General features: G+C 53.3%; 7 protein-coding genes across 7 annotated transcripts; 3 read left to right on the top strand and 4 right to left on the bottom strand.

The window, feature by feature from the left end:
- Positions 1-1,079: 1,079 nt before the first annotated feature.
- On the bottom strand, positions 1,080-2,422 carry ColSpa_04294 (cell differentiation protein rcd1; the record flags this gene model as incomplete). Its single annotated transcript, XM_049270506.1, has 4 exons — positions 1,080-1,263; positions 1,339-1,714; positions 1,847-1,870; positions 1,990-2,422. The coding sequence occupies 4 exons, from the start codon at positions 2,420-2,422 to the stop codon at positions 1,080-1,082; spliced, it is 1,017 nt and encodes a 338-aa protein (XP_049126463.1).
- Positions 2,423-6,652: 4,230 nt separating this feature from the next.
- Positions 6,653-6,943, bottom strand: ColSpa_04293 (uncharacterized protein; the record flags this gene model as incomplete). Its single annotated transcript, XM_049270505.1, has 1 exon — positions 6,653-6,943. One exon carries the CDS (start codon positions 6,941-6,943, stop codon positions 6,653-6,655), a length of 291 nt encoding a protein of 96 aa, XP_049126462.1.
- A 2,372-nt stretch (positions 6,944-9,315) lies between these two features.
- ColSpa_04292 (G patch domain-containing protein 1) lies at positions 9,316-11,560 on the top strand (the record flags this gene model as incomplete). Its single annotated transcript, XM_049270504.1, has 2 exons — positions 9,316-9,524; positions 9,601-11,560. 2 exons carry the CDS (start codon positions 9,316-9,318, stop codon positions 11,558-11,560), a joined length of 2,169 nt encoding a protein of 722 aa, XP_049126461.1.
- A 4,606-nt stretch (positions 11,561-16,166) lies between these two features.
- Positions 16,167-17,052, top strand: ColSpa_04291 (uncharacterized protein; the record flags this gene model as incomplete). The annotated part of the gene is made up of 2 exons (XM_049270503.1): positions 16,167-16,460; positions 16,531-17,052. 2 exons carry the CDS (start codon positions 16,167-16,169, stop codon positions 17,050-17,052), a joined length of 816 nt encoding a protein of 271 aa, XP_049126460.1.
- Positions 17,053-18,094: 1,042 nt separating this feature from the next.
- Positions 18,095-18,837, bottom strand: ColSpa_04290 (protein transport protein SEC13; the record flags this gene model as incomplete). The annotated part of the gene is made up of 2 exons (XM_049270502.1): positions 18,095-18,774; positions 18,801-18,837. 2 exons carry the CDS (start codon positions 18,835-18,837, stop codon positions 18,095-18,097), a joined length of 717 nt encoding a protein of 238 aa, XP_049126459.1.
- A 2,050-nt stretch (positions 18,838-20,887) lies between these two features.
- Positions 20,888-21,559, top strand: ColSpa_04289 (uncharacterized protein; the record flags this gene model as incomplete). Its single annotated transcript, XM_049270501.1, has 1 exon — positions 20,888-21,559. One exon carries the CDS (start codon positions 20,888-20,890, stop codon positions 21,557-21,559), a length of 672 nt encoding a protein of 223 aa, XP_049126458.1.
- Positions 21,560-22,465: 906 nt separating this feature from the next.
- On the bottom strand, positions 22,466-23,254 carry ColSpa_04288 (cross-pathway control protein 1; the record flags this gene model as incomplete). The annotated part of the gene is made up of 2 exons (XM_049270500.1): positions 22,466-23,187; positions 23,242-23,254. 2 exons carry the CDS (start codon positions 23,252-23,254, stop codon positions 22,466-22,468), a joined length of 735 nt encoding a protein of 244 aa, XP_049126457.1.
- Between the last annotated feature and the right edge of the window lie 1,024 nt (positions 23,255-24,278).

The following is a 24,278-nucleotide window of genomic DNA, read 5'->3' as shown; positions in this document are numbered from 1 at the left end:
TATAGTCAAGTAGACTACTGCAAGGGCGAAATATTAACAGTCAATGAGTGCTGACCACCTTGCCTGCACACGTCCTCGTCCTAGCACCAACGGCAGCTCTTTAAGCCTCGCCTGCCATTACAGTCGTGGCCCCAAAAGTCGCATATGCACTTGACGGGCATGACTCATCAAATCGTTAGTATCGTAAATGAGTGATTGCATTCTCCTTCGTCCACATCAACAAAGACGATATGTTCACTGACTCTGGCTTGTCAAAAGAGAACGGGCACTATCTCTATAGCGGCAGTTGCTTCTGCTGGCATGCAGAAACGCAGAAACAGATACCTGATCAAATGACAGCAAAAAGGGAGGGAGCAGATTCGGTTACGCTGACCAAGGCGAAGGTTTGATGAACATACGCAAAATGACGGATGTGTGGCATGCTTCTGCAGACTTCGTCAAGGCTAATTGAGCATGACATCCGAGAGAGAGGATAAAGGGGATCGGAAGAGGATTGATCGAACGAGTTGAAACAATTTGGACATTTGGATTTGAGCCTGAATATACATACATGTAGAAGCTGAGTCCGAACAATAGCCACCAGGTTCCCGTACTCCCTTAAACCTGCTGCCAGAAAAAGACAGTTCGCATATTTAGGCCACTCGAGCAAAGCCAGTACTGCCACTTTCACTGCCGGACGTGAGGCGATACCAACACTAGATAGTCCAGGATCGTGTTAAAAGAGCCCGAGACGCTCATCCACTGCCCCCGGCGCCATTTCCAGTCCGACTGCTCCTTACCGTATAATCAAATGACATACCCCCCATCGCCAGCCCCCAACGGTAAAAAAAACGAAATAAACCCTTGCTTTTTGCCCCGTCCGTTTCGATGCTACTAATAAAGAGAGAAAGAAAGACCGCGAGTCGAAGATGCATTCCAGATCAACCTGATAGGCCCCAAGTCGGGGCAAAGGAAGCGGGTATCAATGCGTCCACGACGCTTTTGCGTTTTCCGATGAAATCACTGACCTCCGAGTCGCCGTGTTATGCATGAGTCTATGTTGGCCTGAAAACGTTACAATATGTCAAGTATGCTTGGCCTCAAAGGCCGGGGTGTCCCCCTTGGGTCGGTTCGACGACATTGTCCGAAAGATTTATGAGAAGTTGGGCCAGACATCTCTTCGTTGCCGCGTCGTCCCGAAGCACGGAGGAAAAGGTTGCATCACGAAGAGGCTCTGGGAGGCATTGACGAAGAGCTTCGCGTGCGCGAGCATTGTCGCTTAACCTGTGCGATGCCTGCCTGTTAGCTGCGGGCCATGACTATCAGGCAGGAATGTGAGTGGAACAATGTGCAACATACCGAAGGAAGCACCTAACGACATGCTTGAGCAGACGCGCCGTCTGCTGCTCAACGAGCTGAGCGACCATGTTGCTGAGGACAGTTCCCACAGCGTAAAAGCGTTCGTAGGTAGCGCAAATATAGTTCAGGCCGTTGTCGTCCAGGAGAATCTTCTGCACGATGAAGATTGCCACAGTCTTACTCAACTCGGAGCCTGTCTCCATAATACGAAGGCAAAGAGGGATGATTTCGGTGGTCAGGAGGAAGTTGATAACCTCGGACGAGTCATTCTTGACAAGAGCGCCGATAACGCCCAACGATGTCAGGCGTAAGTACTCGAACGGCCTCGATTTCGACGTCGTATTGAGGAACGGATAGAGAAAGAGGGGGATGTGAGCTAGACACGTGTGAGCGCATGAACAAAGAGGAATATCATAGAATTAGTACGGGCCATCATACCATTCAAAAATAGCGTGCGCGTGTCGTTGTGAGATGCGACGCACTGAAGAAGGGCCAGCGCGTTGCATACCCTGTTGGATGCAGCAGCCGTAAGCTGGGAAGGATTTAGGAGGGTGTAAACCGATATGATTTCCTGCAGCAACGAGGTCATGACTCCTGAGCTTGTCGTTAGATGACTTGTCCATACATTGAGATTCAAGCGCGCAAGCTTACCAAATGAATGCCACAGAATCAATGCCAGCTCAGGAACTTGCTCTCTCTTCTTACTAAGCTCCAGAAGAGCAGCCTCACGAGTGCTCTCGTTCAAGAGGTCGGCTATGTAGGCCATGGTTCTTCGGTTGTCCTCAGAAATGTTGTCGTGCGCTCCATCCGGAGCATGTGCATTGCCAAGGGAAGGGACGGTAGAGTGACCTCCAGCAAGACGGTTGTAGTGCTGCTGCTGTTGCTGTTGTTGCTGCTGCTGCTGCTGCTGTTGCTGTTGCTGCTGCTGTTGCTGCTGCTGCTGCTGTTGCTGCTGAGCGGCAGAAGCGGCGGCAGCAGCGGCTTGCTGGGCATGGTGATGTTGATTCGATTGTTGATGCATCCATGCCGAGTCGGCTTGTGGATTGAATTGGTGGTGTCCGTAAACGTGCTGTGCCGGCATCATCTTGAAGGCCCAGATCGGTACGCTTGACAGAAGATGCTGTTGTGGAAGAAGTCCAGAGTGGTACTGGAGGATGAAACGCTCCGAAGTTGTCCGTGGACAGAAGACTTCTTTTCGTTATCTGTTGTTTCCAAACTTTCAAATTGTAGCGTATCGGTCGACAGGCTTGCCAATGACGGGTCGCAGGTGAAGTACGGAGGTGTCGATGTGCGGTGGGCAGCGAACTGGCAGGGTCAGTTTCGCGGGGGTGCGTGCGGGCTTCGAGTGTCTGCGCGCGCAAGCTGGTTCGTTGGGTGTCAGGGAATAGGAGATTGCAAACGAAGGCGCAAGATTGCGGTTTGCAGCGGCGCGTCTTCAAGCCTTTTAGGACAGCTGCGTAGGCGAGGAGGCAAGTGCGTGTTCGGGCTCGAGGTTGCGTGAAGCACACAGTAAACCAGGGAAGGTTGAAGGTGGAACTAGGCAAGGTAGAGAGGCAAGGCCAGACAAGGCGAGGTATAGAGGGTGGAATGCACACGGGCTGTAAGGTAATAGCGCACGGGCTAGTAGCGGATTACATAATGGAAGGGTTCCGGCCTCGTTGCAACGGCGGTTGAAGGGATGGGCACACGGCACCGACTCAGGGACGCCTACAGGACCATAGCCCAGGTACGCAATATCTGTGGCCCGGGCCTACAGAACCGCCGTCGGGGCTTCGCATGTGGGTCTTGGAACTGCCTTGTCGCCCTGTGCGGCTCAACTCAAGACGGCCAATTTGCTGAGATATGCGCCAGCCTGGGCCTCACCACACTTCAGTTGGCGGCTTCCACTCTCCACGACAGCATGACGAGAATAAATCATTGAACGACCTCGAGACTCACATCACGGCTTGGCTTCTTTATAACTGGTGCCCGAAATCTTGACTCTTCGTAAACACAACCCTGAATTAGTGCTTTTCACAGCATCGCGGTGATTCGCCTGTATGAGCGCCTATTCAAACAATACCCAAGCTGCTAGTCACGGTAGCTGGGTTATCAACTAATACGGTGCTACCGGCCAATGACAAAAGAAAATAAATCAAGGCTAGAATAGGCCATATGATGAGAATGGATTCCGTCAAAATCCTTGTCTCGCCCTAGCCCGCCCAAGTCTGCTGCCCGACTCCGGGCCATTCCGTGGCCAGTCGCCCGCGTCTCCTTCTCGTCATGTGTTTGACTATAGGCGAAGCTCCCTCAAAACCTGATCGGCCATGTTCTTGTACTGCCACGTGTTTCCCACCAGCCGTTTGAATTGAATCCCATGAAGGGAGAGCAGCGGAACCTTGACGATGAAAATTTCGAACTCCAAAACCATACTTCCGCCGAGGTCGCTTTGGACATGTGTGCTCGTCTCACCCGGGACTCTTCGAGATGATCCTCCAGCCTCCCGCGAGACACTATCGACTGAGACGTCTGAGTTAGAGTAACTCTGATCGGCCCCATTTCTACCAGTGCCACGCGGCGTGCTAGGACCTCTCTCAGTCTCGCGCAGGTCTTCTCTCTCTCGGTCGCCGCTCCGGATAGCTCCAAAGCTGAAGCGTCTCCTGTGCCCTGATGGCGCTTGTCCAGGACTGCCGGGCGAATCCTGCACTTTCTTGAGATCGATGCTGGGTGTGTGCTTGCACAGAAAGCCGCCCTTGATCTCGGTGTAGTCAACTCCAAGACCCTTAAGCACCCGTTTGATATCTGCCCGGATTTCTGTCACATTTTTGGTCGATGTTGTTGAGACACTGAACAGGCCCTTAAGAAAGACGGGCTTGGCTAGGTCGGAACTGTCAAGCCGGTCGGTAGAGACACCACTCTGGTCGCCTTGCTCATGCTCCTGGTCCGTCTCTTCAGGGACATTTGCCTCTCTTGCCTCCTCCCGGCGAAGTCTTCGCTGCTGAATGCTCTCGCGCCTGGCGTGGCCAAGAGACTTGGCTCGCATGGAGGCTGCTCGTGTTTGCTGGCTCTCTCTCGGGGCAGGCTGCGGTCTGTCCATGGTTGTTGACTGATCTGACCCACTTGTTGGTGGTGGTTCCTTCAGAGCCCGGGTGGATCCACGGCGACGCAAGTCTGCGGAATTGACGCTGGTAGATCGGCCCAGACCCTTGCGGCGCGATGACTGACCCCCAGCAGACAAGGGAGGACTGAGGAGGTCACTGTGCTGCGGCTGGCTACTGCCAGAGCGCAGCGGGAGAGGATCGGGTTCTTCACGTTCCCGTCTGCCACGCCGGATACTGAAGCTCTTGCGGGCACTGGAGCGGGAGGTACCTCCGACGGAGAGTGAACTTGAACAACCGGAGGGTGAGACCGGTCCCTATCTAGCCTTTCCGGGTCTCTGCGTCTTCGAGTGCTGAATCGTCGAAGGATGCCGGCTGCGGTGCTTTCCTTCTTGGGGAGTGGTTCGGGGGGTATCTCTGGCGAAAGAGGTGTTGTCGGTGATAGCTGAGAGTTTTTGACCGCATCCGGGGCCTCATCTTCCCCGTGAGTTCTGGCGCGAGGACGAGAGCGTCCCCCAGTGGCCCTCTCACCAGGCATCTCGTAGGCTGATGAATTTGTGTGAGCCTCTTGTGGCGGCGTAATTTCGGGAACCGCTGGCTTCTCCTTGGGAGCATTCGGAACACCTGGGTTCTTCTCAAGGTGATCACGGTCTTGTTTCTCCCGCACCAGGTAGTAAATCGAAACTAAAGGGCTGAACGCGTTGAGAGGGTCGTTGCCAAGCTGCAAAGCCTCGGAACTTGGCGCTGTCAGCGTATCACGACTGTTACCCGAGTTCCTCCGCTTGTAAAAGTCAAAGCCGAAGCCACGCTTCCTTTCAACGTCTCTGGTCGGCTGAGGGAGCTCCTTTTCACGCTGGTAAAGTTTTACTGCACGCTGATACTCCTCTGATTCAATCGTTCGCGTCAACTGAGCTCTGATGGCGTCTGGAGAGCCAAAGTTAAACCCGGTCATGGCGTTGACTACGTCAGAGTCTAGTGGAAGAGTAAGCGGCTCTCGAGGCGGCAATCCGTTGTCGGGCGGGCCACTGTATCCTTTGGTCATCCATGGGTGGCTCATGACTTCCTGCATCGTGGCACGTTGTTTGGGGTCGGTAACGAGCATTCGAGAGAGTAGGTGCTTGCATTCTATGGCATGTTAGAGAACGGTTCAGTGGTTACCACAAGCTAGGGAACTTACCGCTTGACAACCAACTCGGGTAGTCGACTAGCCCCTTCTTGATCTTGGCGTGCAGGGCAGGCATACTCTGATCATCGAATGGGACTTTCCCGCAGACTAGAACGTAGAGAACGATACCAAAACTCCACACGTCAACTTCGGGGCCCGTGTAAGCCCTGGCCTGAAGAAGTTCAGGGGCAGCGAAGTACAGACTACCACAGAAAGTTTTAAGGTGACCGCGAGGGGCGAAGAGATTGCTCAAACCAAAGTCGATGATTTTGATGTCTCCGTTCTTGCTGATGAGGATGTTCTCGATCTTGAGATCGCGGTGGACGATGCTGTTGCGATGGCAGTAATCGAGGGCGCTAGCGATCTGGCGACTGAATTTCCGGGCTTGCTTCTCCTTCAGCTTGCCATGGGAAATAATGTAGTCGAGCATCTGTCCACCATTGACGTATTCACAGAGCATGTACCAATGGTAATTGGTACGTACGACGTCTCGCATGCCGCATATGTTGGGGTGGCTGAGAAGAGTAACGATGGCGGCCTCTCGGGCAGTCCTTATCTCCTTGGACTGGTCGGCCCTCTCCTTGTCGGCTTTGGTTTGGTGTCCATCCTCCGTGGAACCACGAGGAATGATTTTGCAGGCGACCTATAGTTGAGAGGGCGCAAGGGTCAGCATGAATAGGAGGCCAGTGCGAGGAGAGTGTAGGGAGGGAGGGGGGACGAACCTGCTCGCCTGTGTCCTCCTTGCGGGCCAGCTTCACTTTGCCCATACTGCCAGCGCCGATTGTCTTGCCCAGAATCCATTTTCCAGACGGGGTAGGGATAGTAGTACGGGATTTGCTGGTATGCTTCGAGGCTGAAGTCGCGCCGGGGCTTCTAGGGTCGGGTGCACCGTGGTTGCTCACGGGAGCAGGGCCGGCATTGTTGGCGACGGCGGTGTTTGCAGGCATTTCGGGGGCGCGATGATGAGAATTGTGATTCGATCTAGTGCTGCCGTGACGCTGAGGACGCGAGGCGTCGGCGCGGGATGACGAGGGCGGTTGGTCTCTAGGGGCGGAGCGCTTAGAGTAAGAGGCTAGGTTTGCAGTTTCATAATCATGTTGCGGAAGCAGTTCTTGGACGGGGCGAGCAGAGGTGGCAGCGGCGGTAGCGGCAGCGGTAGTTGTAGAGGAGGATTGTCGGGAGTGGGAGCGGTGTTGAAGTTGTTGACTTCTGCTGTGATGGTGATGGTGGTGATTGGATGTGGAGGAGGCACGTTGTGGAGGGCCAGAGGCGGAGACAGGAGGCCGGGTTCGGGTAGAGAGAGAGCGCGCTGCGGCGGTTGGTTGAGAGTGGGATTGAGATTGAGGCGGATGAAGAGGAGCATGCGCTAGGGAATCAGAGCTCGCCGGGATTGTGGTTGTCATTGCAGCAAAGAACAGGAGAGGAGTAACAGGAGGAAGAGGGGGATGCGACACTACGAGGGTTCGCGGGTGTGCTGGCGGCTGACACAGGCTCTGTCTGGCTTTGGCGAGGAACGAGGACGGGGGACAGACCGGTCAGGACACGCTGGAGATGGGACGGGACGGGGGTTGGCAGAACCGAGAGGGGAGGCCGAAGGCAGAAAGGAGAGCGAGCGAGCGAGAAAGGGAGGAAGGGCGAGCGCTACGTCCAAAGTACGGGCGGTCAAGGCACTGTGGTTCTTCCTCTTGCCCTTTTGCCCAGCGAGGAGGTGCCCTGATGACGAGATAACTAAAAGAAAGAAACAAGACGATAGTAAGGCAAGGATCGAAGGCAAAAAAAAAATGCAGGTCCGATGCCTGTAAAGCTCGTCGTAACCAGGTACGTGTGTGTCGTGTTCTGGGGGCTGCTCAGTTATCAAGTTGCTCAGTCCAGCCTGTTCTGAAGCAGCACACAACGTAAGCTTGGGTGCGCGCACCCTATTGCCAAGACCCTCAGTTCGGGTTCGGAAGGGGCAGCGGAGCAACAATCTGTCCCCAGACAAGACAATGCAAGGCAAAATAAGTATCGAGTCCGGAGGTCGTCTTTTTGTGTCTTTGTTTGATGGGAATGGGCCTTGTTCGTTGTCGGAGAGAGAGAGGGAGAGAGGAAGAGAGAGAGGGTGTGTGTGGATGCGTGTGTCCATCGTCCGCAGTGCGTAATTTACAATGAATATGTCTGTGTACACACGTACTCCGTGATGTCCTACGCCCCTGCCAAATTCAGGCAAAGGGTGGCAGCAGAGCATATAGTAACTACGTACCCGGCCAAAGATAATATGACGATGATGGAGGGGACCAGGAAGCAGGCGGGTATATACAATCAAGGTACAGTACGAAAACAAAAGCCAACCAACTGGACCAGAATGTTTTCAAGAGCATACCGATAGCGAATCTACCAATAGACATCGTAGCCAAGTAACTTGCCTCAATGGGTAGCTTATGCATCTCGACAAGACGGAGCAGGACCAAAGCACAAACATGAATCAAAACCAAGGCACAGCAAAGCACGGCGCAGCAGAAGTGACGACAAATCCATGTACTACCCCGCCCTCGCTGACTTGACGTTCCTAACGGACACTCTCTCTGTATAGATGAAAGACAGAAGCAACACCGAACCACTTGCTCCCGTTTGTCATTAACGTCAAGATGCCTTTTGACAGCGTCTCACACACTCCAATCCAGTCTGTGTAGTGTATTCTAGCAACTGCATCGATGCCTGTGGTTTGGTGGCACAATTCGCCCGTTCCCTCTTTGTTCGACCATCTTAGGGTCTGATCGGCGCTTGCTAGATTGAAAACGGGCGGAAGATAATGCCACTGGGGATGAGTACCTGACTTTCTACTGTGACCCGAGCATGACAGCACAGACTAAGAGCTGTTCGGTCTTGCCAACTCCAAAGTACATACCTGGTTAAGGCACCGACAACTGGTATCGTATCGAGTGGCCACCTCAACCTGCGTCTTGTCTTCACCATGAGCGCGACTGGAATCAGCCTCGGCTGTCGACCCCGAGGTGCCCGACCTCACCCCACCAAAGCAAGGTACGGGGGCAAGGGGGTAAAAGTCTATGCCTTATTTTCGGAAACGAGCATCGCGTGGAGTTGGGCACCTGTGGGAAATTGCCAACTTCGCTGTGCCGAATCATTATCACGGCCCTAGGGAAGAGGATGTGGACCAGAGGGACCACGAGTAAGGTACCTGGATATAGAACTCTGATCAGCTGTTCCCTAGATTTTGGCCCTCCCTTGAAATGTTAACATCCGATACAATAACAATAGTTCATCATCACCCAGTACGCAGTGGCTAGACCACCCGATCCATACCGACGGCCGACAGCCGAAAGAGCAGCTAGCCCGTGTGGCTTGATTTGGCCTGAAGCAGACCCCCTACTAGTTGGCTTGAGTCTTGCTGTATCTTCAGGCAAGTACATTGGGGCGAAGAAAGCACCGGATACCCGCGTGCCCACGTCTATTTGTCGGCATGGTGTCTGATAAGATAAGAGCAAAATAATGCTGCGTCGCTGCGTCGGTCCATCAGGTCATCGCGTCCACCTTCCGAGCCTCTCAACCCCGAGTCCCAACCGCGGATCTTTGTTTTACACTTTTCAGTGTTTCTTGCTTGAGGGGTGTCGCAGCCTTGTACCTTGACGCTTCAAACTACGACCGAACGCGAACAAAACTTCTTCTGGCTGACCTGCGACACAGTCTCTCAACCGCCGGCAGCCGCGATAGTGTGCGCTGGTTGTCGCTGTCAGCCCCATGTCGCACAGCAAAAGGTCGCATGCGACATTCAAGGCTGATCTGTACGATGAAGCCGCCGTGCATGTTGCTTTCGGCACTCCTTTGCCCCCCTTGGACCCAGACGTACGTGACGATGGCTCCTACGTCCCCGTTTACAAGCAGGAGGTGAGGGACGAGCGTGGCCGGCGACGCCTTCATGGCGCTTTTACCGGAGGATGGAGTGCAGGGTGAGTTTCTCTATCCCCAGGCACGCTTGGTATACCAGTGGACAGCACCGTTCATTGAGCTAATGCTGATGTCTAGATACTTCAACACTGTCGGATCAAAGGAGGGTTGGACTCCGTCTACCTTCGTATCGAGCCGCACGAACCGACGGAAGAATAATCTGGATGCAGCGCATCAACGGCCAGAAGATTACATGGATGAAGAAGATCTTGCCGACGCCGCTGCCGCTCAAGATATCCGAACCACTGATCCATTTGCCGCCCTGGGAGCTTCTGGCCTGGGTGGTCGCCACCCTAATGGGCTGGCTGGTTTGATAAGAACCCAGGGTGATACCATGGGTATCAAGCTTCTGCGGAAAATGGGCTGGAAGGATGGACAAGGCATCGGGCCGAGAGTACGAAGGAAAGCGCGGCTGGGCCCCTCGACTAATAACCAGCCTACTGAGCCCGAAGAAACCCATCTATTTGCCCCGGACGACGTCGACATGATTGCACTTTGTCGCAAGGCTGACCGCCGGGGCTTGGGATACCAAGAGGAAGCTCGACTATCATCACTCTACGGATCTGGTGGCGGTCGAACGCACCGGCCCGGCTCGGGGGGGGTGGATGTCGATGAGGAGGAGGATGACTATGCCAGCGGTCCTCGGCTTTCACTAGGCATGCCTGGCAGGAAGCAGAGACAAGCACAACGTACGGGCTTCGGCATTGGAGTCTTGAACGATACTGGCTCTGACGAGGACGATCCATATGAAATGGGCCCTCGAATATCATATAACCGAGTCCTGGGTGGCGACAAAGCAAAGAAGAAGAAGAAGCAGCCAGCGGCTACGACTGTGTCGGCAAATCCAACGCTGAGGGCCAAACCAGTCTTTATCTCTAAACTCGGCCCAGCTAGGGACCATACACAGGCGAAATGTCACGATGGAAAACCGCCGCTGAAAGGCTTTGTCGCCGGCCACATATCAGACTCTCGGCTGTTCAGGCAATCAGCGTCGCCCTATCCTCCCCCAGCTATCCCCCCGGGCTGGGCTTCAGCGAAACGCCGTGTAGATACCAACCAGCAAACGGTGTACATGTCGGCGGCGGACGCTGCAAGGACGGCTCAGCATGATCCAAGAACTCGGGCGGCGGTTCTAGGCGAATCCATCCTCCCCGGAAAATCGATTTTCGACTACATGTCAGCTGCTTCTCGCGAGCGACTAGCTGCGGCCTCTGGCAAAACGAACCTTCCCCCGGCTAAAGGCGAGGTCCCGCTAGGGCATGGCAAATCATCCGAGCAGAGACTGGAAGACAGGCTGCAGAGCATACCTAGCCTAGCTAAAGAGACGGCCATTGCAGCAATGAGTCGGGGAGCAGGCGCAGGCGGACCTTACGCAAACGATGAAGCCAAGCGCGCACGTTACCGGCTCTACCTGCAGGCTGCGGCCGGGTTCGGCGGCTTCTCTGCTGTAAAGCCTTTAGGCATGACGGATGATGACTATGTCAAGGAGCTTGCGGAATTTTATGGGTGCGCGCAGCTGTTCAGGCCCATGACGGGATTCATGGCTACTCGATTTACGACTGCTTCAACAGAGAGCAAGGGGCCTGCAGGTCTGGAATCTAGCTCGGACTCAGGCGTGCAGCAGATTCTCAAGCCATCCAAGCCAGCGGATCCGGCCGAAGAGGCAGCCAAGATGGGGATGTACGGGCGTATGACGAGGCTGACAGAGGGTTTCTTCCCGACCAGGTTGCTGTGCAAGCGCTTCAATGTGCGGCCACCCGACCACGTCCAGCCGGATTCATACCCCAGCGCTTCTTCGGAGACTCGCGGTTTCCTCAATGCTCTGCCTGCCGGGGTGGATGCAACGAAGCAGCCGCCTTCTTCCGGGGTGGGCACAGACGCAGTGGGTAATTTGTCGAGCCCCGAAGTTGCAGAAGCTTTGCCAAGGTCAGCGGACAGCGCAGCCACGGCCAGGGACAAAATCGCTGTTGAGATCCCACGACCCAGTGACGAGGTCTTCAGAGCAATTTTTGGCAATAGCAGTGACGAGGATAACTAAAGTAAGTGCCGAGCAATCACATTGACTCGCTGAAGCGATAACGCTGGTGATGCCATGCTTATTCCATTTTTTTCGGGCTTGAGATGCGTCCATGGCATGCAATACTTGCTTGCTCTCGGCGAGGATAGTAAGTGACTGCGACATTGTTTTGGTTGGCCTCCTGTGGTAGTAGCACTGCGTTGAACGATGATGCAGCAGATTGGGGTTGTCGCTTGATTACTTATGCTCTTCGTCTTTATGTGAACTATTGTTGAAGATGTGATGGGGAAACCACAAACCTGGACGCCTATCGATTCTGATGTAATGTCCCCTGAACTGCAACTCAGGCCACCTTTGGCAGAGTGTTTTTCATCTTGCTTCGATTCGCGGTGACTTAGGCACATGCCAAGGAGCAATGCGGCTGGAAGCAAGAGATTGCATGATGACTGCGTAAAGGTAGTTGAAGTCCACGGGTATTATTGCCATTGGATGTGTATGTGCCATGGGCGGCTAGAGCCAATGAAACCTGGCGATAAAGGTGCTTATTGGCTGGCAGAAGCTGGTTTTACGTCTCTTGTTTTGGGCACACTACAAGAACTTATGGCACCGCTCGAACCTTCACCGTGTATATCAATGTTAGTCTAGTCTTCCGAGCATGAGATTGACGTTTCTTGGCGTCAAACTGGAAGGAGGGCTTGGATAGCAAAGGCTAAAATCAGGCAAAAGTCTATGAAGCTTGTGTAATACACCCAGGTGACAGATACTAGTAATATGTGATGAGGTAAGGCGCCTCGAGTAGTAGGCAAACATTAGCCAGGCCAAGGCACCTCAACTGCCTGAGCTCGCCGACGTGCACTAACTGGGCCCCTCGGCAAATTAGCGGACTGGCAGGTAGCGTGCAACGCCTCGCAGGTGATAAGGTACAGTCCCTTGCGGGAAGGCAGGTTGGTTAGGGAACGGATATATGAGCCTGGGAGTAATTGTGGAACCAGCTTCCCCCCCAATTCATGTACTAACCGCCATCCATCCCATGCTTGTCGACCTCATCAAACTGCCCCCGACAGACCTCACTCCCAATCTCCTTCAATCATTCTCCCATTCAGTAACACTACTTGTTTGGTTTAGGTCGAAAGAGTTCCCGACCCCTCCACCCTCCTCCCTGCGAGCTGACCTTCGTCTCGTCGTTCCACACCCTTAGCAACCGAACCAGGCTGTCGCGCGCTTCTCCTCGTTCCGCTCTTCCTCGCCAACCACGGTGTTTCTGGGTACCACCACCATTTTCGCCGTGCGGCAAGTTTTCTATCGCCAGTACAGATAAGAGGCAGGCTCTTTGCTTCGGCGTCTCCCCGCAATTACAAAGCACGAGCAGATGCGAGCAATTGTGACTGTGTATTAACCAATCCATCTGCCACTCTGCCCTATCCCGCCCACGATCTGACCTTTGATACCCTCTCGAAACCGCCACCACGTTGCCAGGTTCGCAAGACGTCAGGGACGGGCAGCCCGTATCCGCCCGGCTTAAAGTCACTCTCCAAGGAGAACAGACCCTCCAGCTTGAAAAGAAAGCAGATCAACAACACAACGAAGCAGCACCAGTATCCAAGTCTCAGACCCAGTCACCGCCTCCTCAGTATCCTACCTCCGAGGCCTCAACTTCCCGGCCGCCGCCTTTTTCTTCCATATACGGCTCTCCCGAGACTGTCTGCGATCCCGAACATTCTAGTCGCCCAAGTGTTTCAAGAGCCACTGCTTCTGCATCATCTCTCGCTGCGCCAGCGTACGCGCCTCTAGCCTCCGGTCTCTCTACAGATCAATCGTCATCCGCCTCGACCTCGACCTCCTTTGATCAGGCTCTCGCCGAGACAAAGCGCGCGCTCCCTCGAGACACCAAAGGGGGCTCTTCCGGCAAAGTCGACGACACCGAACCGCCACCCGCATACTCGGAGGGACCTAGTCCACTCCAGTCCTTCACGTTCCTGATGGCTACCGCAGGCGGCGCGTCGAGTATCATTACTCAAGTACAACAAGGGGGCCCGCCTATCAATGCCATTGGAGGTGAACCGTCTCTTTCCCGTTTTGGTACGTACCGGCATGCTAACTTGAAGGCAGATGTCGGCGCCGATGAGACGATCGCCATGGACCTCCGGTAGGGTTTGCTGTTGATGCAGATGACTCCATATGCTAATGTCCAATGTTTGCAGGGGTACAAGGTTTGTATTATCGAGGGATGAGCTGTTGACGCTACCTGAATTTGTGCTTTTGTCTCTGTTTCCAAACGGGCTCTTCCCCGAGGGGCACATGGGTGGGTTTGCCGAGGGCGATGCTGTCCAAGTAGATGTGCGTACAGATTTCTTATGATCCCCGTCATGCCACACAGCCCTTGACGTACGCTGATACGTACGCATAGTATGATCCCGCATCGTTGCAGTACATGCTCGACTTTTTCCGCACCGTCGCGCAGTCGATACCTACCGACGCATCTCCAAGCCCATCACATGACGAGGAGGTTGCGGTCGGAGATGCCTTGGGTTCGAGGGACGACTCATCAAAGAGAGCGGGCATTATTGTTTTGAGAGAGGATCTCGACTTTTACGTTATCCCCCCACGGGCTGACATTACACAACCCGATATGATGGAAGTCAAGAGGGCTGCCGGCAAGGCCCTTCTCCAGCAGAGTGGCATATTTTCAGGCCTGAAGCGAAGCGATGAGCCAGGTACTACGGAAGCTCACCTCATTGAGATGTTGACAGCCGGGTAGGCTTCCCCACTCACGGATGGATGCAAACCATGGACTGGTTCCAAGCTTACTTGACATTAGTGGATTTAATCACGACGACAATTGGGGTCACCGAGCAGGCGAACCAAACAAGGCGGTTGTTTGCAGTTTGGCCTTGGCGCGTCTACGCAGCGACATTCGAGGTAACGAAATGGGCAGCAACGCTGTTGGCATGGCGCAGAAACTGCTCCTTTTCTGGCGCAAGCCTGCGAGGCGCTGCTGGTGGGAAGGCGTTGAGCTTGAAAACGTGGAAGGCGTTCAGGGCAAGCTCAAAGTATGGATCAGACGCGTTTGGACCCTTGAAATGAGCGTCATCGGCCTCCGATGAGCCAAGTTGGCTTGATTACTGGCCGCCTTTAGTAACGAGAGGGCGGGACTGGCGTAATGGGGTAGCGCAACGTTGGCTTTGCGGCAAATCTATCGATTTTCTTGCGTCTACTCGGTCGAGCATACGTATACGGGACGCTTGGTCGACTTGGTCGGTCATGTATGTGTGTCAGTATCATATCATTCTTTGTGGCGGAACTACTTGAGACCAGTGTTGAGCGCATTCATAACTGCTTTAAACTATGACCAGGCTCAGCCAGTCCAGGAGGCACTTCTCCTGTCTTTGAGACTTACTTACCATCACATGTGATGATGCATTGGATTCTTTCCGGCTTGTGCCCAGCATATGTTTTACTCTACCTATGGGAGCTACCTCAAGGGTACGACGAGCCCCTGGCGGCAACGCTGTCATCCGGGTCTGGCGTTGTCCGCTGACTATCTATCTTGCGCGGTGACCATCTATACATGACAAAAATGATTGCAAGACAATGGAAGCGAGCTGACGGCAGGGATGGCCCGCCCCGGGGAAGAGGCCCGACCAGGCCGGTGGGTCTTGTCCATCAATCAATCTTGCCGTCCATCCACCAGGGAGACCTCGTCTCACCAATCCCCCCAAGCTTCTTCTCAAAGAGTTGCTTTAAGGTGAGATTCGCTTCTAGCTTAGGTGTGTGCCTTGTAAAGCATAATTGCGTTCTGTAAAGGCACAAGAAGGTGATCGACGATGCTCACAAATCGGGCCACTCCCAACATCTATTCAGTAGAATTTCTGTACGTCCAGGTTGGAACTGAAGAGATGCCGATCAAGAGCCATGCCCGGCCATCCATGATATCACAGAAGCAAGCAGCTATGAGCTAAGTAGGTGGATGATTGCCGCGCCCGCCTCTAAGTGTGCTTGCCTCTTCCGCGTCTCGGTATACCATAAAAGTAGACGGGAAAGTACAGTACATTGCTCGCAATGGCGGTCGATGGTTTGGATGCCACGATCGGGCCTATGACCTTGGCCTTTTGTTCCATATACAGCGTATCCAATCAGAACCATGCGCAGGGCTTCAGTTTGATCTAGTCGTCTTTCACGGCAACTTGCAGGAGTTTGAGGCAGTCGATGTTGGCTTTCCTTCAGTGGATGGAACAAGCTTGTTCCTTTCGGTGTCCACCAACGGCAATCGCTAGCTAACAGGATCGACATATGGACTGGGGATTAAAGGAACGGAACTCTCAAAAATGGGCTTTTCAACTCTCGGCTAGGCTCGCTTGGGATAACAGGTATATCATTACCCCCTTAGCTAAGCTGTTGATACATCCGAGCTGGACGGGCTGCAGCACTATGTACGTCCTCAGCTAAAATAAAGTGATGACCCTCTCTCCGCTGCATCGTCCTAGTTGATACTCTTCCCAGGATAAACCCCCCCTCTCTCTCTCGTCCTTCCTTCTTCTTCCCCCTTCCCTTATTCCCCTGTCGCTGAGCTATACTGCCTCATCATTATCATTATCATCATCATTATCTGTATGGCGATTCCTCCAACATGACCAGCTTACTCTGTCTGCTTGTCTTTGCGACGACTCAACTGATATTAGTCTCGGCACAGGAATGCAGGAATAACTTGAGTCCGGGCTATAAAACGCCCGTTGCTGCTAGCGGCTGGACGTTCCGTCTCGTTGCTAATGGCTTGAACCATCCACGAAGCATTCTCTTTGACCAGCAAGGAGCTCTGCTCCTCGTCGACGCTGGGTCCGGAATCAAGCACCTGAAGCTAATTGACGATGGCGGCACCTGCTTGTCTGTTGCCGAGGAGCGAATAATCATAGGGTCGCCCGAGGTGAGGCAACGCCCAGTGCAGTACTTCGCCTCGAGAAGTCGACTAACGTTGTGTGCCCTGCGACTTCAAGCTGAACCACGGAATAGCACTATCGGCCAATGGCAAGATCCTTTATGTCTCAACGGCGGATAAGGTCTACGCCTGGTCCTATGATGCTACAGCAGGCACTGTTGGTGACTTCAACACAACCATCATCGCCAACATGAGCAATAGTGACCACACGACGCGCACACTAACACTGTCCAACAAGATGCCTAACATACTATTAGTGTCAAGGGGCAGCGCGGCCAATATCGACGAAGACGCTGCCAGACAATCCAATGGTTATTCTCAGCTCCGCGCATTCGACATCGGGAGCCTCGAGGAGAACTCGCAGCCATTCAACTTTGCGACCCAAGGCACTAGGCTGGGATGGGGGCTGCGAAATTCTGTTGGAGTAGCAGAGGAACCCATCACTGGTGGCATTTGGACCGTCGAGAATTCGGCTGACCAGTTAAGGCGGAATGGCATCGATATACATCAAGACAACCCTGCAGAAGAGCTCAACTTCCACAGCTATCTCAACGATTCCACCAAGAACCAGGGGGGGTAACTACGGCTACCCGAATTGCTTTGCTCTGTGGTCCACCGAAAACTTTCCAGACAGAGGTAATATGAAGACGGGAGACCAGTTTGCTCTGGCCTCATCACGCATTCTTAATGACACGGCCTGCGCCGCTAATTATGTCCCACCGAGGCTGTCTTTCCAGGCACATACTGCGCCGCTGGACATCAAGTTCGCACCAAATGGTACCGTGGCATTCATTACATTCCATGGAAGCTGTGGGTGGCAAACAAAACCTAGCTGAGGCTGCTAAACGGCATCTAATAGCTAACAGGTATATAGGGGACCGCGACGAGCCGGTGGGCTACAAATTATCCAGCATACGCTTCACAAAGGGAATGCCCACAGAGCCAGCGGACAGTCGAACATCACTTACCGACATTTTCAGCAATGCGGACATCAATGGTTGCCCGGATAACTGCTTTCGACCAGTGGGACTTGCTTGGGATAAACACCAGAGACTGTTCATGACATCCGATGCCACAGGGGAGATATACGTTCTTCAACGGACTGACGCATCAGCTTCGACGAGTTCTACAGCGGGGCCTACCGCGACGTTGTTGCAGAGTGCTGCAGCAGGCCTGATCTTACCTCGCCCCGCCTTCATCAGCAGCCTCGTAACATTGGTATCTTTTCGTCTCGGCGGTGCTAGCATGTTCGGTCTTCTCTCAGGCTAGGATGAACTGCGCCAGAGACGCAGGTTGAATCCCATGTAGCACATCGTGCTAGGCTGATAAGGGCATGATGAACTGCGAGTGGAAGAAATCGTGATGGGATCCACGAAACCTCCATCGTTTCTTTATTAGTCAGCCAGTTCAGAAACTGCGATATCAAATGCTTTACCTGCAACTAGCTGGCTGTACGAAGCTGTCAATCGATTTCACGCAATCAGACGTAGAGGTTTTCGGAAAAATAACAGGTATAGCAGCTCCAAAACGACGTCAAATACAGGGGGGCAACCGCGTATTGACCCATCTATGCCCTATTTTGCCGTGAACGCCTTGCTTATGATGCCACATTGACATCTGAATCACTCCTCAATGCTCTTAACACACTCCCACTCGCCCCTGAGGTTCTCCTTCCACAATGACACCTTGTTGTCACCTCCGCTCACTGCCAGAACGTTGCCGCTCAGCGACCAGCTGACTCTCCAGACGGCAGCATCAAAGTTGAGAACTTTGCAGTTCCACTGTCCCGTACTCGACGAATCTGAGGTCCAGATGCGGACCGTCTTGTCCTGGGATGCAGAAGCGATGTAGGATTTCTGTAAAACTGTTGGTGACCACGCAACGTCACGAACCCAGTCTGTATGGCCGGCGAGCGGCTCCTGTTCCTGCTTGTACGACTGTGAAGCCGATTCAAATACCCATATCTTGAGCAAGTTATCACAGCCACCTGTAACGAAACGTCTTACACCTGCCGATCCAGGGCCAGGAGAGCTGCTGACAATGCTTCCAGGTGCCGTTGCCGGGGCCCACGAGACAGAATTAACACCCAATCCGTGAGCAGGGAAGGTGACATGGTCGAAGCTGTTGTCGCGGAATTCAAGGATGCTGGCATTGCCGTCCGAGGAGGCACAAGCCAGCAAGCAGCCGGATTCGTGTGGTGACCACGAGACTATGTTGACAGAGGCTTTGTGCAGGGCGAAGTCGAAGATCTTCTGCCACTGGTTGTTCTGCTCTCTCCAGATAAAGACCTTGCCGTCGTAGCCTGCTGAGGCTAGAATATTTCCATACTTAGGGTGCGCCCACGACACGCACCAGACTGCACCATCATGACTGTCCCAGAGTCAGCAAGAGCTACAGACATATGACGCGGCCCAAGGGAGTCTGGGATGAGGGTCCTACCCTTTGAGGGTCTCGACGAGTCGCTGGGAGTCTCCTTCTATTTCGAATATCTTGATGGTCCGGTCGCTTGAGCACGTCGCAAGCCGACGACCGTAATAATCAAGCACGGCATCGTGCTATTTGATAAAATGACGATTAGCGCGGTTTCCCGTAGGGCATTGGTGCCGCAGTATGTGGATTCAGTGCTAAGTTCGCAGTCGCGTCTGAAGCGAACATAACCCAGGCATACAGAGAGAGAGGAGGGGGGGGAAGGGGGGAGAGGGAGCACCTCGTAGGAGCACGTACAATCATATCATCGTGGCCAGAGTTCGATATAACCTGGGCAGAAGCCTACAACCAGGATTGCCAATGTTAGCACAAAAGTTGCAAGAGACAGCAGCGAAAGGAACGAACGAACGAACCATTGTGGAAGGTAATAGCCAAGGAGGTCGTCAATTATTGCGCGGAGTCGAATCGATAAAGCCGGGTTGGTATTAAGAAAATCGTGACTACTGCTGGTTGCGCCCCGTTAAAGTGTTGTACGCAAGTGCTGCTTCGATACAGTAGCCACATTTCAAGAGCTCTCTCCAAGCTGGCCTTAGCTTGAGAAAGGAACCAATTGCTCTGCGCTGGGCTGTAGTGTACGTACCTAATCGATAACGCACTAAGATTTGGATAGTGGCTTGACGGACAGGTCATAGGCCTGAGAGTTTTTGGTAGGCGGTGCAACAAGCCTTGTGTGTTAATCCTGGGGCAAAGAGTCGGAAGATATTCGAGCCGACCGGCTACAAAGCTCTGATAAGCTAATACAGAACGAGTCCATCACGCCGAATGCTTGTCTCCGCCCAGCCGTCCCCCGCCTTCCAGTAATACACTGTGCATAGTACACTATGTACGACAACAGACCCTGGTCATATGTATGTAGTATAGGTATGTGCACTGGCCAGGAGGTCGGTACGTATGGAATGATGCCGAGGTACTGCGTAAGATATGGCACTAGAGTGCTTCCAACTCATGACAACGACCGCCATCTGTCACAAGGGACGGCGCGCATTGCCACAACTTCGGATGCCTTTTCTAGCCGGCTCCGTAATCCGGACCACTTGGTGACGAAAACCCCTCCAGACTATTCCATCGTTCCCCTATGCGATCCGCGGAGCCTGTTCTTCATATTGACAAAGTACTTTTACCAGTGCACTGGCATGACACTCTTCTTTACCCATCCACTACCGCTAAGGCTTTCAGCTACACTGCCTCTTCTCTGAACATTCCCTCATCACTTCTCAAGACACGTATAGAGTCACAGTTGTCGCGTACTCTTGCCACCGGTCTTCGCAAGTCGCCTCGGCTGTCAAACCCCTCGACTTCACTCTCGCGTCCGCGTACAGACAGTTAGGTCTCCGTGACTTCACGATGACCGATAATTCTTGTAGCGGCTCCACGCCGTTCAAAAGCCTTGTCGAACATGGCGCACAGGATCGAAGCCTACACCAAGATCATTTCACCGGCGCTCCTAGTACTCAGCAGGTGAGAGGCCTTCTTGGACGAACACTCCCATTGTCAATCTTTTAACCGAGAACCAGGGTTTCCGATCTACCGGCTCAACCTCCTCAGCGCAGGCGAACTTTAGTGCATTTTTTGGATCAAATGTATCAGGCCAAGTAGGCTCAGGCACACTTCCGACCTACGACTCCTCCATCTCGAGGCCCTTCCAGGGCTTGCAGACGCCTCAGATGTCAGCCGCTCGGCACAGTCATCGCTTCTCGCCTGACCCATATCGATCCGTCTCTCCTCAAGTCTCGAGTGCAGCTGCCGCAGCACCCACACATATACCATACCAGCAAAACCATGCTGCAAGCTCTTCGATAGTTGCGCCTAGCTGGGCGCAGGACTTCGCAAAGTTCTCCGGGGGTAGTCCGAATGCTAGCAGCCAGGCGTACGGTTTCTCATCCACCCAACATCATGTACCCGTTCTTGCAGGCTTCACGCACCACATGATGTCCCAACACTCTGGACCGTCCTTCTTCAGGCCTGTTAGTGGCAACGCTATCAACAACACGGTCAACCCTGAGGCTGATTTTGATCATGAAATGGACCAGTGGATGGCAACGCATGGAGATGGCAGCATGGAGGACGTAGACGCCGTTATGGAACAGATTGCACAAGAATTGGAACGTGAACAAGAACAACAACCTAGGACTGCCGACCATGCATCTAGGATCGATTTTGGTGCTTCGTTAGAGGTTACCGACACGACGTTCCCACAGAATGGTTCCTTGGAGGATCCCACCCAGCGCACACGGTTTACCCCTTTTCAAGAGGCTATCAACCAGCAAGCAAATGACGTACAGAGCTTGCTTGACCCAAGCAACGCCGATGTGCTCAAGAATGTGAGCCGATTGGAGCAAGTGCCTGATCTATCGCGGCTCGGCCTAGACGAAGCTTCTGAAACCACAGTCACCGAGCCTGGAGAACATGGTCAATCACAAACGGAGATATCGGAGGCCGCGAGGCAAATCCTGCAGTCTGTTCAACATGAGAAAGGAGACAAGTGGAAGAACTCCCGTTTCCTCTTGCTTATGAAAGATTTTCGAGACGGCAACAAGGACATTGTGAACAACGAGATTCTAGAAACCAGCACTGGTGGCGAACGAATAGCCGGAACTTGACTATGGGCTAGAGCGCAACATCGTATGAACCAGTTACCCCATCAGTACGAGAGGCCGATATCACAACAAAGCTCGCCTCGCGAGCTTTCTGACTGGGCAGAGGAGGCTATTGCGAGGAGACAAGTCGTGTCGCCGGTCGTCTCACCAACAGAAGCAGCTGGTCCATCCCGAGCTTCAGCCTAGAGTCAACGAGAACTGCCCCATATGCTGGCATCAACTTGCGAGAAATCTCGACTATACGCCAAAAAGGTGATATAAAGCAGGTCGTGGTTTAGTTGCACTGGCTTGAATATGCCACCCGCCACGGCATGCTGAAAACAGGGCTAAATTTCTACTCTGCCAAGATTGCGACGTCTACTTGGGCCATGTCATTCATCCAACACTTCAGTATGAAGAATGTAGCATAGATAGCTCAGGCTTCCCCTTTGACATCGTGCAGAAGAACGGTTTCGAAATGCACTTACGCTTCAAGCAAATCATAGTCTTTCTTTATTGTGAGATGTGCGGAGTGCAAGGTGGACGACGCCGCGTAAGTCTGGCAAGAGAGCTATAATTCATCACATGCTCTCCCTTTCAACAATCGATCAAGACTTGTAAGGCAGTTGAGAGTGTGGCCACGTTACAAGTCCCACTCGACACCGGTTTCCATGTCTAGGACAAGGTATGCAGGTATATAACAACTCAAGAGGCAGGGAGTAGACACTGCGAAAGGTATCAAGTTTGGCAGTCGAAGGCTGAGGTCAAGATAAGAGTGAGAACATAGATAATTGGTTGGATCAACTACAATCAAGAATAAGGGCAGACTAGAAACGTAGGCAACAACAGGATAGGAAATGTGACAAAAAAAGGTAGACCTTCTATGGTCTTTCCCCCCCCAATCCATCCGTAGAACTACCACTCAAGAATTCAAGTACGACCCAAAGCAATGTTCTTCCAGTGATCGCGCTCCGCTTCCAACTTGCGGATCTTCTCTTCGAGATCCTCGAATCGTTGTGCCTTGCGCTCGCGAGACTTGCGGGCAGCAAGGGTGTTCCTAGCTCGCTTCATGGCGATAGTGTCATTGGGGTCCTCCACAATGATAGGAGGGAGAGGCTTGTCTCGCCGACGTGAATTGACACCCGAGACAGAGGAGTGACGTGCAGAACCAGACGGAGACGAGTTGGCCGACTTGCGACGCCCAGAGGAAGATGTAAATTCAACAACCTCCAGGTCGTCAGTCTTAGTAGCAGGCGACTGGTCCATCTGCTGCTGCTGCTGCTCCTGTTGCGGCTGATTATCGCTGGCAGCGTCCTTAGCGGTTGGCGCTGATTCTTGAGGAAACAACGGGAACCACGGGTCGCCAGAGCCAGTGTCGAAATCACCAGTACCGAAATTGGGAGAGACGTCATAGCTATCGTTGAAGTCAGGCGATTCGTTGTAAATAGAGGGCGACGTCAGAGCTGTGAGGGCCGTGGAATTTGGGGCAGACATAAAGGGCTCCTGAATGAGCAAATCCTGAGGTGACACAGTGCCCAAGTTGCTGGCACCTGACGTGCTTCCGCCCAGGTCAAAGACCGAGGGCATGGCGGGCGACGAGTAGGTAGTAGATGCACCACCCTCGAAGCCAGTGAAGTCGTCAAGATCTAGGTCTGAGCAGTGTGAGAATCGATTTACTGGAGTGACCGATGGTAGAGGCATCATACCTTGCAGATCCATTTTAGGAGTGGCTTGGTTTTGATTACCCTGAGAAAACAACGGTACAGGAGGACGCTGACGGCGGCTTAAAGCGGCCGAAGAAGACGGGGCGGATGAAGCGTAAAATTGAGCTGATTGGGAGGGAGAGTACACCGCGGAGGACCGAGGACGATGACGGGGACCGGAAGCCTGAATCTGAGCGACTCGGTGGTTCTGATGAGATTGAACACGACCTTGCACCTGGTGCTGGCGCAGATGATGCGACGAGTGACGACGTTGGTTGAGGCCAAAGGCTGCTTGTGCGGCTAAGTGTCTAGGTTGATTGGTGCGAGGCTGGTCGAACAAGACGAAGTCCTGTTGAGGGGGTTGCTCGGGCGGGCTGAACTGTTGTTGATGCGCGGGTAATGCCGGCAGGCTGGGTGAACTGGAGGGAAGCCATGGTGATTGGGAATCCGTGGTGAAGACTGAAAAGTCTTGGGGTTGAATGGTTGCGGAGGGAGAACCTGAGCTAAAGCTGGAAGCCGTAGTGAAGTTCAGATCGACCTGAATAGGTTGAACTGAAGAATTGAATTGAGCGGGGAGGATGGTTGTTTGAAGTTTAGAGGGAATTTTGTCTAGTAGGGAAGCAGGAACGGTCGGAAAAGGTTGATTTAACGCATGGTGTCTGGCCTCTCGGGCGATATGGTTGATATTCGTTTTCTGGGAGAGGAGTATGGTGGTGATAGAAAAGGAAGAGGAAAAAGAAGAGGCAATTGTGTGGGATGGCGCGGAGGGACTAACGACCTTTTGTAGCCTGGCAGGCAACAATAGGCCAAAAGGACCAAGAATGCACCTACGACAAGGCAGACAAGGTGAAGGGCGCGTGGTCAGCAAAACCCTGCAGAAAAGGTACACTCGGAAGTACGACTGTTGTGTGTATCTTGGCGATATCTAAAAGTGATAACGCCCTGCACTTTGGTGGGAGACCAGTGACTAGTTACTACTGTCGGATGTACAGAAGGGCGTTGTGCTCCGCCCACGACAAGAAAGGGCACAATCCTTGGTC

This window comes from Colletotrichum spaethianum (genome assembly GCF_022836535.1).
Source record: "Colletotrichum spaethianum MAFF 239500 DNA, contig09, whole genome shotgun sequence".
NCBI lineage: Eukaryota > Fungi > Ascomycota > Sordariomycetes > Glomerellales > Glomerellaceae > Colletotrichum > Colletotrichum spaethianum.
Note: the sequence above shows the minus strand (reverse complement) of the source record. Positions and strands in the feature narration are given on the sequence as shown.